Source organism: Schistocerca serialis, chromosome 5 (genome assembly GCF_023864345.2).
Source record: "Schistocerca serialis cubense isolate TAMUIC-IGC-003099 chromosome 5, iqSchSeri2.2, whole genome shotgun sequence".
Lineage (NCBI taxonomy): Eukaryota > Metazoa > Arthropoda > Insecta > Orthoptera > Acrididae > Schistocerca > Schistocerca serialis.
The window spans coordinates 48,739,294-48,755,340 of NC_064642.1; the positions used below are offsets into that span (position 1 = coordinate 48,739,294).

The 16,047-nt window shown below is 40.3% G+C and overlaps 1 protein-coding gene across 3 annotated transcripts in view; it reads left to right on the forward strand.

Moving 5' to 3' along the window:
* Positions 1-16,047, forward strand: part of LOC126481214 (band 7 protein AGAP004871) — a 552,309-nt gene that overhangs the window by 439,432 nt on the left and 96,830 nt on the right. For all 3 annotated transcript variants that reach the window (XM_050104815.1, XM_050104817.1, XM_050104818.1), the window contains one exon: positions 7,274-7,380. In XM_050104815.1, the coding sequence (XP_049960772.1) occupies positions 7,274-7,380 (107 nt within the window). The remainder of the gene's footprint in view (positions 1-7,273; positions 7,381-16,047) is intronic.

The window sequence follows — 16,047 nt, forward strand, 5'->3', positions numbered from 1 at the left end:
AGAACTCGAATCAAGAATAATTGCGAACGTGAGTAACTTCGAAGTATATACCCTCGGTGCAGCGAAGCAGTTCAAAACATGTAAGAAAGGCAAGGCTTTCGGTCCAGACTGTATACCAATCAGGTTCCTTTCAGAGTAGGCTGAAACAATAGCTCCGTATTTAGCAATCATAACAAATGGCTCTGAGCACTATGGGACTCAACTGCTGAGGTCATTAGTCCCCTAGGACTTAGAACTAGTTAAACCTAACTAACCTAAGGACATCACAAACATCCATGCCCGAGGCAGGATTCGAACCTGCGACCGTAGCGGTCTTGCGGTTCCAGACTGCAGCGCCTTTAACCGCACGGCCACTTCGGCCGGCCAATCATAACAACCGCTCGCTCGTAGAAAAATCAGGACTCTGGAAAGTTGTACAAGTCACACCAATGCTCAAGAAAGAAAATAGAAGTAATCTGCTGAATTATAGACCCATATCACTAACGTCGATATGCGGTAGGATTTTGGAACATGTACTGTGATCGAACATTATGAATCAAGTCGAAATAAACGATTTATTGGCGAACAGCTGTTTGAGGCGCCATGTCACAGATTGAGCGGCCCCTCCCTCCGGAGGCTCGAGTCCTCCCTCGGGCATGGGTGTGTGTGTTGTTCTTAGCATAAGTTAGTTTAAGTAGTGTGTAAGTCTAGGGACCGATGACCTCACCGGTTTGGTCCCCTAGTAATTCACACACATTTGAATATTTTTTAGTTTTATTTATTTATTATTATGTTTTTACAAACAGCCAACACGGATTCAAAAAATATCGTTCTTGTGAAACAAAATTACCTCTTTGAAACTTCCTGGCAGATTAAAACTGTGTGCCGGACCGAGACTCGAACTCAAATTCGATCGGCACGCAGTTTTAATCTGCCAGGAAGTTTCATATCAGCGCACACTCCGCTGCAGAGTGAATATCTCATTCTAAAATTACCTCTTTATTCTCACGAAGTAATGACTATTATCGGCAGTGGACGTAGAACTGATTCCACATTTTCAGATTTTCAGAAGGCTTTTCACACCGTTCCTCACAAGCTACTTAAAATTAATTTGCGTGTCTACGAAGTATCGCCTCAGTTGCGTGACTGAATTCGAGATTTCCTGTCAGAAAGGTCACAGTTGACGAAAATTCATCCACTAAAACAGAAGTAATATCTGTTGTTCCTGATCTACACAAGCGTTTTAGGAGACAATCTAAGCGTGCTCTCATTTACCGTCATGTAAAGTCATCAGATAATCAAGACGAATTGAAAAATGATTTAGACAAGATATCTATGTGGTGCAAAAAAGTGGCAGTTGACTCTAGATCGTAGAAAGTATGAAATCATCCACATGAGGGCTAACAAGCATCATCGAAATTTCAATTACACGATAAATCACACAAATCTGAAGGCTGTAAACTCAACTAAATACTTAGAGATTAGGATTACGAATAACTTAAATTGAAACGATCAAATAGATAATGTTACTCAACTAACTACTTGGCGATAAAAATTACGAATAACTTAAACTGGAACGATCACATAGAGAATGTTGTGGGGAAAGCAAACCAAAGACTGCGATTTATTGGCAGAACACTTAAGAACGCTTAAAAAATATAACAGGACTACTAAAGAGACTGCTTAGACCACGCTTCTGCGCCCTCTTCTGGACTATTGTGTGCGATGTGGGATCCACATCAGAAGGGACTGACGGAGGACATCGAAAAAGTTGAAAGGAGGGCAGCTCGGTTTGTATTACCGCAAAACAGGGCAGAGAATGCCACGGATATGATAAACGAGTCATTAAAACACGTGTGTTTTTCGCTGCGGCAGAACCTTCTCATGAAATTTCAGTCACCAACTTTCTTCTCAGTGCATGAAAATAGTTTTTAGACGCCCACATACATAGGGAGAAATGATCATCATAATAAAACAGGAGAAATCAGAGTTCACGAGGAAAGATTTATATGTTCATTTTTCCTGCGTGCTCATCGACGGATGGAACGGTAGAGAAATGGCTTAAAGTTGGAGCGATGGACCCTCTGCCGGGCACTTAATCGTGAATTTCAGAGCAATTGTGTAGACATGTAGATGTAGATAAAGATGAATATATTTTTTCTCTTTCTGCAGATATTTTCTTCCAAATTTGGACCATGTTATCTGTAAGCAAATTGTTCAATTGTTTTCTTAGTCATCACTTCCACTTCAGTTCTACTATTCTGCATTAATAAAAAATGAAAATCATCCACCATACTCATATATTGTTTTTGGGATGGTCCTCCACCACCGCTTCCCACCTTGTTTGTCTTGTTAGTTTTTAAACCTATCACTGCGCCGCCATTAACACCACACGGCAATCCGCAGCCCATTAGTTAGTTTCTTGTTCCATAGACCATTTGTATGATTAATCGCGATAATGTTAAACGAATCACTTTACACTCATATTACCGGTACGCAGTCATGTAAATATAGCTACATGTAGAACATTTTCAAAATTCTATTCCTTTTTTCACATACAAATTGTGAATTTGTAAGCCCTACCCACCACCTTCTACACTTTACGTAAACAGAAAATCTTCTACGGAATAGAAGGACCTGTCAGATGGTATATTTTTTAGTTTGTTTTCAGATTTATCATTTTCTAACCAATCAAAACTTTTGGGATTCTGCAGTGCTTTTTCTGCTAAAGTCAACATCAATGTGGAATAATGAATATAATTTTTTGTCTCTGGTATTGTAATTACGTGGCAGAGACTGGAGGAATACCGACATATCAGGCAATACCGACACCATCTTTTCGTCGGTTGACTTGCATTGTAATCAGTGGGAAACAGTGCTGCAGTACAGCGGATTATACCATAATTAGGATGCAGAGACGACCACCTCTTGTATACGACAGTCTTACTGTAGCAATATAAATTGTTATTACATAATATTTATGTTATTTTTACTCTTTGCTTAAACTGAGGTAAGTGTTTCAAAACCTTTTTAAAGGTATAAATTATAATTTAGATACATAATATGTTTTCTAGTGTTTTAGAATGGGTTTTGTAACATTTCGAGCATAAGTAAACCCATTAAGGACTGGACTCCACCATGGTGTCTGAGTGAGATAATATCGACAGGCGAATATGGAGCAATGTCGACAGTGTAAAAGTTGTTTACGCTTGAGTAAAGTCTTATATTTAATTTCACATGGCGAGGACAAGAAAGAAAATAAATCAGAGAGGGCTAAGGAGAGTCAAGAAACCCTTTTAAAAAAATGGCGTTAGTTTAATAAAGTCAGGGAGAACATTGAGCAGTGTGTCAAAGGAGCTGAACATATTAACAATTATACTTTATGATCGATTCGGACAAGAAATCTTCCTTGGGGAGAAGAACCTTTTGTTACTCCTGAACAATTACAAGAATTAGTCACCCATCTGACTACATTGGCACAATCATTCTATAACATTTTCCTGGTTGAACTGCGGCGAATTGCTTGTAATCAGGCAGAAAAACTTGGCCTAAAACCGCAATTTCAGTATAATTACCAAAATGGCTGGTGATATTGGGTTTTTGTTTTAAAAAGAGAAAACCCAAAGAAACTTGAGAAAACCGTCAGCTACAAGTATCAACAAAGCTCTAGATTTCAATAAAGCTGAAGCTGATTTTTTTTTCCAGCTTGAATACCATTTTCGAAAAACTGGCTGTGTACGTATTTTGATGCACGTTAAGATAGTAAAATGTGTTACTTTCTTAGAACAGGAATTCTATTCTGTCTGTATTTCCTACCTTTGGTGTTATCCTCTGGGGGTGTAGAGATTATCCAGCCACACAAGGCAATGCCAAAAGGATGCATACTAGACAAAATGTTTATGTAACTCTGAATGGATTCGACAGTTTTCGATTTTTCTGCTACAGCTATATGTCTAACATTCATCGGTCACACAGACCCTATGAATTTTTGCATAGAAGTGACATATCCAAAACAAAACGAGAAGTCTCTTAAGTATCGGTATTCCCCGGTCTCCCTTACATCATTATTTGTTTTGGGGGAATACGTATTCCTGGAAGTGGTAGTCAAAATGCTTAACTGCTTAAACAGGTAGTCATGAGTGAGCCTCACATATTATTCTTACAGTACACTTCTCATAAACGAAAACTTTAGTTTTTTCTTTAAGCCGTGCCATCCCGTAACATTATTTCATGCGACATTGTTGAACGAAAATTCTTAAGATATGTTAACTTACTGTTTTGTCTCGTAATAAAATCTGCTGTGATTCGAATTAAACTAGTTGTTTCAAGAGCTGAAAATGTGTATTTCTCGGTTTAAATTCTCATCGTTACGGATACCTAATATTTTTGAAGTTTCCACCTTAGTTGTTATTTCCTCATCGTGGGTAAGATTTGAGCTGCTCGGGGGAACAAAATGGTAAGCGCCAAAATAACAGTTTCGAGATACAGCGCATCTAAAGTTTCAATTGATCTGCAAATCTGAATAATTTTTTTCTGAACAGTCCTTTTATTCTGTAGTGATTCTAACATCTATCTTCTACTATACAGACATAAATGAAACTCAGAACTGACTAAAACAAATGAAATATTCAAAAATTATTACATTACCATACACCACTAACAACACATAGTCATAGAACATTACATATTAAATTTTACAATAAGTCTTCAACACTTTACTGAAACTGCAAAATTATCAACACTCTCATTACTAATGTCTTTTTCATCTAAAACCGTTGGCTTTAGTGACAGGAAAAATCCATTGTGGACAGGAGGCATGTAATTTAGGAGCGACAGGACGTCAGCAACTTTCTTCTTTTCAATAAGCCTTGGCCCATTGTATTTAAGTCGCAGTGTAGTAACTGGTCCTTGCCTTCCATGTTTCCTGAAGTTTATTTCATGCCAAATGTCATGACAAAATGTCTCGCTGATGAATCAAGATGATGGATATTCGGAGGTCACCTTCCACCTACATATTTTCCATTTACATCTCGATCATCAAATGTCTTCTTTTTGAAGACAAACGGTTCTTTAGAGTGTCATATTTGATATAAATCCTCTCTTTTCATATTATATACAAGCCGACTTCTTGATGATCTCGCACCACTGATCTGGACTGTACACATCTTGTACTTGTCGGCCAACGTAATTTTCAATTGTACTTCAGGAACATAATGGTATGTACATGCACTTACCATTACGTTCGTGACACGCACTAAAGACAGTATATTTACAAAATAACATACCTCTGAGTCATCTGAATCGTTAGTAATGTATTCTGGATCCCTCTCGAAGATATTAGTATCATTGGAAGTATATTCCTCGTCTTCTGCCATGTTCACTGTTGCCATAATCTGAGAGATGTTTTTACTTGCCGCCATTCTCTCTGTCACTTACCATTATGTTTCCGCAACAGACGGACAGTGGCGCTTACCATTAAGCTCGTCCCTGACATCTGTTGAGTGAATTTGGAACTACTAGCACAGTCTAACATAACAGTCGCGACACTTCGCCTTTATTTTGTTGCTACAGCGCCAGCAGCGCCCCAAGCGGCCGGTAGGTTGAGCTGTGAGTTCGGCGCGATCGTGAAAGCGAATAGTGATTGTTTATTTTGATTTATACGATGGTTTTTACCATCGGGAACGATTGTAGCAACAACAACAGGAAGAAGACACCACAGCTGTCTTTTTTTAGGTTTCCTAAGGATCCTGGGAGGTATATACCATCATGTTACTAAACTGTATCGTCAGGATTCACTTGCAAACTATATGTGTATAAATGATGAATGTTTCGTTTTAGGAGCAGAAAATGGCTAGTTAATAGCAGACGAGACCACTTTATGAAGAAAGACCCAGTTTACCTGTTTCATTATATTAGCTTTTGTTCGCTACATTTCGAACAAAACCGGTTCATGAACGCAGACAATAACAAAATCGTTTGGAATGCAGTACCCACACTGTTTGACATTCCCCTCAGCTGATGATGAAGAAGAAACTGCCACAAAGATTCGACAGTCAATCTAAAGCTGTTAAACAGTCCTATGACACTGAAGCAGCCAGTTCGACTCTCCATGTATCAGTGCCAGATTCGTGTGAATCATCAACACAGACCTGCTTTGAAGATGAAGTGGTTAAATAAGTGTAGCTGTTCGTGTCTTACAAAAGCGTGTGAAGTGTCAGAATGCCCAGAAGCGAAACTATTACGGGACAAGGAAAGTGCCTACAGACAGATTGTTTGAAAATTATTCAAATATTTGGTTTTTCGTGAAATGTAATGTAATCAGCTCATTATAGTGTTTTCAGCATATGTATCCCACTATTTGGCAGTTGCTTGTCCCACTTAGATGAAGGTCGTACTTGTGGCAACAGGAGACAATGACAAACACAGTAAGCCTACAGAACGATAAACGAGCTGTCGATCGCTTTTGCATGTAGAGGTACGTGTCTGTGCTTCTTACATGTGAATCTGTGTGTTTATATTCTTTTGATATCAACGTGGTAAGCTGCAATTCTGTCCAATGTAACAAGTGTTTCTTCACGAATGTGTTGTAGCTTGCCACTCTATTCATGGTTTTTGTCCATACTTGCGCATATTTTAGAATCATTTTTAGAAACGTATATGCCTTCTGATACCACACAAACTCTTGGAGGCAAGAAAATAACTCGAATAAATCGGATATTACGTAGGAAACAAATGCAAACAAACACAATGCTTACGACGCGTCTGACGTTCACCTTACCTGCCGCTTGGAGCGCTAGTGTCGCTCCATCTGTCAAACGGCAACAACTTTTACAGCAGTGAGTGTCGCGACTGTTATGTTAGACTGTGCTACTAGTAAGTTTACTGCATTGTGCATCCCAGAGGTGGTGTCATTAGCCATCTACCGCAAAATACACGGCGATGGCGCTTACCATTGTGTTCCCCAGAGCAGCTCATTTATAAACGTTGTAGTAACTTCAGATGTGCAAAACTGAGTATGTTGTGTCTTTTTGCAACTGGTAGTGAAACAATGTGCAGGAGCTACTCAATAATGCTTTCCAAAGGGTAATTTTCTTTATGTACTTTTGGACTGATTACAGTACTGGTGTCATGTGCAAAAAGAACTGATTGTGATTGTATATTAGATGAGAGGTCGTTTACATAAAAGAAAAACAGTATCGGACCAAAGTGTGAGCCTTGTGGAACCATATAAGTGCTTTCTGCCATGGCAGAAGAGCGTCCCCTGTTTTCATTGCCTGGATTATGTTTGTTACAGCTGACGAACCGGAACACGACTCCGGGCTGTGTGGGACCATCCTGACCGCCATCTCCTGGGTCCTCGTCGTCCTCACGCTGCCCTTCTCTCTCTTCGTCTGCTTCAAGGTAATTGCAGAACAATAATACCAATAGCATATAACTCTTTACTTCCACATGATGATCGACAGGACGTAAGTGTACAATCCACGATGTCTCAAGCGACCGGCAATCAAAAGGTTGTGGAACTGGAATTTGTCTTTGACAAAAAAGCTTACTCGTGTGTTGTCGACCAGAATTAAGAATTTTTTTAGTCAGTTAGTTCACAAGTCTGTTACATGGCGCCACTTAACGACACGTGAGCAAATTCTGAATTATTTTGCATTCGTCTAGAAGGGCCGTAGGTGAGGTACTACGCATTAATCTTCAATAATTACCATTAGAATTGAAAAATAATCTCCTTGACGTTTATGCTAGCAGATTCTTATGTTGTACAAGGGGACATCAAAAAGTTTCCGTTCCAAGGCCACACTAATGCCTTGCCTGCAAGTCAATGCTTGTATAACCGCATCGGAGTTGCGCTGGGTTGCATACACGCTGCATCATCACCCTCAGACGGAATTTTTTTGACCCCTCACTAGATTACCGTCAATGATAAATTGAGTAAACAAATGAGAAGATATAGCCACAGAAGGAAATGATGTGGATTGTAGAGGGGAAAATGAAACGAGATCAGCTATCTAGAAGATGGGTAACGGATTTAAAGGCAGGCATCGAGTTCAGGAGTCCTCAAGACGGGGAATTTGAAAGACCATTGCTCTAATGAACATCAGATAAACAATTAAACCCATTCGCGGTTACTGTACTTAGAGTACATTAACAATTAATATATCTTAAATCGCAGGATCCTTGCAACTGCGAAAAATGGGAGTCCACAAGAAAATAAGCGAAGGAACTGAAATTGCGGACCTTCAGCGTCTATCAAAGGATGCAGTCAGAGACGCTTGACTATAACGTGAGAAAGTTCAAAGTGTTCCTTGCGACATAGGCCATGATAGCACAGATATCCTGAACAAACGTTTCAAAATTTGTCACCTACAGTCGAGCACTGCTGACGGAAAAAATAACCCCAAAATGGATGCCGGAACGATTAACATCTTGTGCAGAATTTCAGTAGACCCGAATTTGAAAGTTGTGGCAATCTGTCTCGTGTTTTTATGTCGCTTCTCAAAAACAAAGGAAGATAACACTTAAGCCTCTAATAGATGAAGTGATAGAGACCGAACACAAATTCAGATTGCAGAAGAGTGGGGAAAGAAACTGTTCCGACATTTGGCTGAAGCGATTTATTAAAGTCACGGAAAATATCAATGTGGACAACGAACAGAGATATGAACTTGATTTCTTCCGAATGCAAATGTAGCGTACCGAATGAACTGATGCGCAGCCTCGCTTTGGTGTCGTCTCATAATGTATTCCATTCAAGTTCTGTACAACGTCCAAAACAAAAGCTCTTCTTGGGTGACTGCTACGTAAGTGTTATAGTATTCCTGTGGTGCCTGGAGGAAACGGTATAGGCCTTTGTCAGAAAACTTCCAAAAGACAGTTACGTTACGTGCTCCAATGCGTCCAACCAATTGGCTACACGTGACAAACGCAAGAAAGATAAACGGTGTCTTCACTGTAAGTGTAATAATTTAACTGCGTAAAAGTACAGCAGACAAATTTTGGATAAAGAATATTACGTAACTTATAACGAAAATGCCAAAAGTGACAAATTTCCATTTAACCTTTTGCGTCCCAACAACATGAAAATAACTATAATTTTAAAATTTTACACAAAAGTAACGTTTATTATCATAGTAGGGAACAAATACAAGAAGAAGTTGGGAAAAAAGTAAACGCTCAGTTGTTTTATGGAGGTGGTCTTTGTAACGTAATTTTAAAATTTTAAACAAAATTAACCTTTATAATCGTAGTAAGCAACGGATACAATTCTCGAAAAGTAAGCAGGAAAATTTTTTATAGAAGTAGTTTCACTTTGGAACCATAAGGACACACAGTGATCAGTATCCATCATTTAATGTGAAATATTTGAAAGCAAATTCGTATTCCTCCTAGACACAATCACAAATATCATAACTTCCATCAACTCACAACACCTAAAACAAATTTTAGTCCTAAATAACAAACAAAAATGGGCATAAAATTTAATAAATTTGGTATCACACCTACATAGAGTCCCAGTGGTTTTAATTTGATAATACTCTTAAAAACAGTAGTACAAACTCAAATTTACGTTACAGAAACTTAGATTTTCTTATTTGCACTGTCAATGATCGCGTCAGTATGGCTACTATAACAAAAACAGCATTTCGCTGTCTGCTACAGTGACGCTGCACATTTCCACCCCGAATATTGCTTTGAACGCTAAAAGTAACTGCTACGACGCACTAAGGTTCGTGGAAGTACCTCTGTATACCATTGGTGTGCCTGTGTTGTAACAGCATCGATGGTTTCATTCTAAAGGTACTGGTACTTCAAGAAAATAATAATCAATAAAATGGTGGTTTCAGCCAGGAACTACTGGTACTCAAGTGTATACTAGGCGCCACACCGTTCATATCTCGTCCTTCAGCTATGACAATTACTTTAATTTTCGATGGCGACGTTGACAGTAATTTAGGCCATACGTAAGCTGCTCCATATTTCAGTTTTTCTGTGCTCAACGCCTGAAGAAAGGCAATCCCGCAGTTCTGTGTTGTGTTACCGGTAATAGGAATAGGTTCCTGAGACATGCGCTTGGTTTCATCAGCGAGTGGAGATCGATAATACAAACTGTAGGTAGATCATTGGTCAGTGCTTAACAGCTAGCTTGTTTTGTCAGCAAGCAAGTCGTTGCTTTCGAAAAGACTGACTATTAAATGAACTCACTGCGGTCCAGGTCACTCATTTTTGTGAAAAATGTTTCACTTAGAGCAGCTTTCCACTGGTGACATGCCGTATTTGTGAATTTAAAGTCAGTTACATCTTCTTCCTGCGTAAAGGTCTAAAAAAAAGTAATATGCTGAAAACTGTCTCTACTATCACAAAATACAGGGTTATTACAAAGGATTGAAGCGATTTCACAGCTCTACAATAACTTCATTATTTGAGATATTTTCACAATGCTTTGCACACACATACAAAAACTCAGAAAGTTTTTTAGGCATTCACAAATGTTCGACATGTGCCCCTTTAGTGATTCGGCAGACATCAAGCCGATAATCATGTTCCTCCCACACTCGGCGCAGCATGTCCCCATCAATGAGTTCGAAAGCATCGTTGATGCGAGCTCGCAGTTCTGGCATGTTTCTTGGTAGAGGAGGTTTAAACACTGAATCTTTCACATAACCCCACAGAAAGAAATTGCATGGGGTTAAGTCGGGAGAGCGTGGAGGCCATGACATGAATTGCTGATCATGATCTCCACCACGACCGATCAATCGGTTTTCCAATCTCCTGTTTAAGAAATGCCGAACATCATGATGGAAGTGTGGTGGAGCACCATCCTGTTGAAAGATGAAGTCGGCGCTGTCGGTCTCCAGTTGTGGCATGAGCCAATTTTCCAGCATGTCCAGATACACGTGTCATGTAAAGTTTTTTTCGCAGAAGAAAAAGGGGCCGTAAACTTTAAACTGTGAGATTGCACGAAACACGTTAGCTTTTGGTGAATTGCGAATTTGCTGCACGAATGCGTGAGGATTTTCTACCGCCCAGATTCGCACATTGTGTCTGTTCACTTCACCATTAAGAAAAAATGTCGCTTCATCACTGAAAACAAGTTTCGCACTGAACGCATCCTTTTCCATGAGCTGTTGCAACCGCGCCGAAAATTCAAAGCGTTTGACTTTGTCATCGGGTGTCAGGGCTTGTAGCAATTGTAAACGGTAAGGCTTCTGCTTTAGCCTTTTCCGTAAGATTTTCCAAACCGTCGGCTGTGGTACGTTTAGCTCCCTGCTTGACTTCCGCGGGCTACGGGTGAAACTTGCCCGCATGCGTTCAACCGTTTCTTCGCTCACTGCAGGCCAACCCGTTGATTTCCCCTTACAGAGGCATCCAGAAGCTTTAAGCAGCGCATACCATCGCCGAATGGAGTTAGCAGTTGGTGGATCTTTGTTGAACTTCGTTCTGAAGTGTCGTTGCACTGTTATGACTGAGTGATGTGAGTGCATTTCAAGCACGACATACGATTTCTCGGCTCCTGTCGCCATTTTGTCTCACTGCGCTCTCGAGCGCTCTGGCGGCAGAAACCTGAAGTGCGGCTTCAGCCGAACAAAACTTTATGAGTTTTTCTACGTATCTGTAGTGTGTCGTGACCATGTCAATGAATGGAGCTACAGTGAATTTATGAAATCGCTTCAATCATTTGTAATAGCCCTGTACTAGTTAGCCAGGAAACATTGCATTCGAGGGTATAGTTCTGTAACGCTTGTTAGTTAATTAGTTACTTGTCCCATAGATAATATTCACGGTTAACTTTACTATCTTGAACTGTATATAGGCTTTCCTTCTATCTTAATCCATATTCTGCAAACCGCTGTGGAGTGCATGACAGAGGGCTCTTCCCACTGTAGCAGTTATTAGTGCTTTTTCCTGTCCCATTCACCTCTGGAACGTGGGGAGAACGACTGTTTTAATGCCTCAGTGCGTGTTGTAATCAATCTAAACTTGTCCTCACTATCCATATTGGTGCAATATGTGGAAGGACCTTTAGGGGTTTGTAGTATATTCGTAGAGCCATCATTTAAAGACGGTTCTCGAAACTTCTAAGTACCCTTTCTCGGCATAGTTTGCCTCTGTTTTCAAGTGTCTGCCAGTTCAGTTTATTCTACATCTCTGTGACACTCACCCACAGGTCGGACAAACCTGTGATCATTCTTGATGCCATTCTCTGTATACGTACAATATCCGCTGCTAGTCCTATTTAGTGCGAGTCCTACACTCTTGAACAATGGAAATAGGTCGCACGAGTTATTGCATTTCTCCATTATTCTACCAATAAGCGGAAGTCAGACATCTGCTTTACCTACAACAGAGCCTATGTGATCGTTTGATTTCATATCCCTAGGAAGACACACCGAGGTATTACACCTCCAGTTAATCAATTTCAATCATGATTCGTTGATATAGTAGTCATAGGATACTACGTTTTTTACGTTTTGTGAAGTGCACAATTTTACAGTTTCGAACATTTAAAGCAAGTTATCAATCTTTGCACCACTTTAAAATCCTATCGAGATATAACTGAGTAAATGTGCAACTTTTTTTCAAACAGTACCTCATTATAGATAACTGCATCAACAACAAAAAATGTTGCCTACATATACAACGTGAACGGCAAGGGTCAAAATACACTTCTCTGTGGCACTCGCGAAGTCACTTCAACATCTGTCGATAAGCCTCCATCCAAAATAACAAACAGCGTCTTCCGTACCAAAAGAACAATTTCAAGTCAGTCACAATTTTCGATTGATATCAGACATTGTCGTGCTATTGATAATCAGTGTGCATGTGGTACCGAGTCAAGTGCTCTTCGGAACTGAAGAAATACTGCATCTGCCTGGCTGCCTTGATCCAAGGCTTTCGATAGGTCACGTGAGAAAAGTGTGAGTTGGGTTTCACATGATTGATGTTTTCGGAATTCATACTGGTTGAAATGGAGGAGGTCACTCTGTTCGAGATAACTAATTGCGTTTGAGCTCAGGAAATGTTCTAAGGTGTTTAAACAAATGGAGGTCAAGGATTCTGAATGGTAGTTACCCGGATCACTTCTGTCACCCTTTTTATAAGTTGGTGCGACCTGTGCTCTCTTCTAAATCCAGAACACGGTTTTTGTTCAAGTGATCTACAGTTAAGAGAGGACCAACTCAGCCGCAAATTCGTTATACAATCTGGCAGAGAATCCATAATGCCCTTGAGCTTTGTTAAGTATTAGTGGTTTCAGCTATTTGTCGACATCAGTGACACTAATATCTATATCATTCGTCCTTGCAGCAGTTGTTGTTGTTGTTGTGGTCTTCAGTCCTGAGACTGGTTTGATGCAGCTCTCCATGCTACTCTATCCTGTGCAAGCTTCTTCATCTCCCAGTACCTACTGCAATCTACATCCTTCTGAATCTGCTTAGTGTATTCATCTCTTGGTCTCCCTCTACGATTTTTACCCTCCACGCTGCCCTCCAATACTAAATTGGTGATCCCTTGATGCCTCAGAACATGTCCTACCAACCGATCCCGTCTTCTGGTCACGTTGTGCCACAAACTTCTCTTCTCCCCAATCCTGTTCAATACTTCCTCATTAGTTATGTGATCTACCCATCTAATCTTCAGCATTCTTCTGTAGCACCACATTTCGAATGCTTCTATTCTCTTCTTGTCCAAACTATTTATCGTCCATGTTTCACTTCCATACATGGCTACACTCCATACAAATACTTTCAGAAAGGACTTCCTGACACCTAAATCTGTACTCGATGTTAACAAATTTCTCTTCCTCAGAAACGCTGTCCTTGCCATTGCCAGTCTACATTTTATATCCTCTCTACTTCGACCATCATCAGTTATTTTGCTCCCCAAATAGCAAAACTCCTTTACTACTTTAAGTGTTTCATTTCCTAATCTAATTCCCTCAGCATCACCCGACTTAATTCGACTACATTCCATTATCCTCATTTTGCTTTTGTTGATGTTCATCTTATATCCTCCTTTCAAGACACTATCCATTCCATTCAACTGCTCTTCCAAGTCCTTTGCTGTCTCTGACAGAATTACAATGTCATCGGCGAACCTCAAAGCTTTTATTTCTTCTCCATGGATTATGCAGCAGTGTGAGGGTTAAATTGGGGCCATAGCCCTGAATACAGCTTTTCTGCTTTTGCTTTAATACCCTCAAGTTCAGTCCCTGTCTCGTCCATGAGTATCTGGACACTAACTCTGAGGCCACTAACAACCATTACATATGACCATGATTTCTTTGGGATTTGTGCAAGATTTTTCGTAATATACCGCTACAGTGCTCGTTGGAGGCTTAAAGCATTGCCCTCATGACAGCCAAAAGTGTTTCATTCAGCGTCTTCCTGTCTCTGGCCCTATGCTTTGTTTTACAAGTATAATGCAGTAGTCTCCGTTTCTTTAGAAGTTCCTTTACAGCGGCTGTAGCCTATAACATAAAGGGTCCCTCCCATCATGAACTATTTTTCTAGGTATATGCCAAGAATTCTTCTAAATTTATGCAACAGTTCTTCTACATGCTTTTCTCCAGAGTGAAACGTTTCCAGTTCGTTACTGAGATGACGCTGCCGCCTCTTTATCTGGTTTGTTGAAAATAGAAATCCTTTTGCTTGTTTTAATTGCTCTTTGTACTTTGGTAATCATTTTTGCTACAGCTGATACTAGTTTCTATGTGAACATCCTGAATGAGACCAGATCTTTTTGTTGCTGTTGCATTCATTATATTTCCATCGTGAGTGGGCTTCCGGACAAACTGTTCCAGGCAGTGCTGTGCTTCCGGATGTTCTGCCAAGTTGTTTCCATTTTCTGCTCAGTATTTTAATGACCGACCCAGTTGCTGCGAGTTTTGCTGTTATCTGTACTCGTTGCCTGGACTCCTACCAGACCGTCAACTATTGCTGCTACTTATCGATTTCTCTTTGATGCTCTTTTGTTTTTCACAGATCGCAATGATATTCCGCGAAACGCAAACTTCTCGGTGGTTTCCAGCTCTGCCGGATGAGTTGGCCTGCGAGACTGTGAAAAATTGAGTGTCACATGTAAAGCATTATTTAAATTGAAACCTTCGTCCCTGTTATAAGGTTTTCTGGCATCTTTATTTCGACAGATTCATTCATTTTGCTGGCGCTGAAACTTGGCGTTTGCACCACGGTACTGGTATCATCGTTTTTCATTTCACGATTATTTTCGAGGCAGTGCTCGGCGACAGCTCATCTGCTTTGTTGTTTATTTGGGCGTGTCTCTGTTATTCCTTGCATCTCTCCTCAACTGTTCCGATAGTATGCCCCACGTAAAACATGCCGCACTTGCAAGGAAGGCGATACACACCCCATTTCCCGAGCTTTTCATCGTTTAACATTACAAATAATACTTTTCATATTAGCTGAAGAGAGCGAAATACAGTGGATACCATATTTATGTAGGGGTCTACAGATCTGTCCTGATATTGAACCAGCATAAGGTAGATAAGCGATTTTTGGCTTCTCTTCATCGGTCCCAATGGCTGAATCGTCCGTTCAGTTTGATGGTAGGAGTACCCATTTCTTTGCAACCCTATTCGTAAGTGTTCTAATTCTTCGGCGAGGCTTCTCCTTGTCTGAAAGTGTTCGAGCTCTATGGACCAGGGTGTTTAGCAACGAATTGCTTTGTGTTGGATGGTAACGGCTCGAGGCGTGGAGGTAGAGGTCGGTGCGCTTAAGTTTTCAACTGCACTGCCACCCAGAGATCCGTTTGTTCTTCTCTTAACTAACGCGTCGAGGAAAGGTAGTGGGTCCTCTTTTCCAAGTTCCATCTTGAAGTTTGTATTGATCTGGATAAATTTTTAATGTTCCAGGAAATCTTGAAGCTATTCCGCTCCATGTGGTCAGACCGCAAGCGTATCGTCCACTTATCACTAGAAACACGTTGCTTTTAACTTGGCGGATAGTAGTGCCTTTAGTTCAAAGTATTCCATGTATATGTTCGCCACGTCAGACGATAAAAGACTACGCATCGCCAAGCCATCGTTTTGCTCACAATATTTTCCGT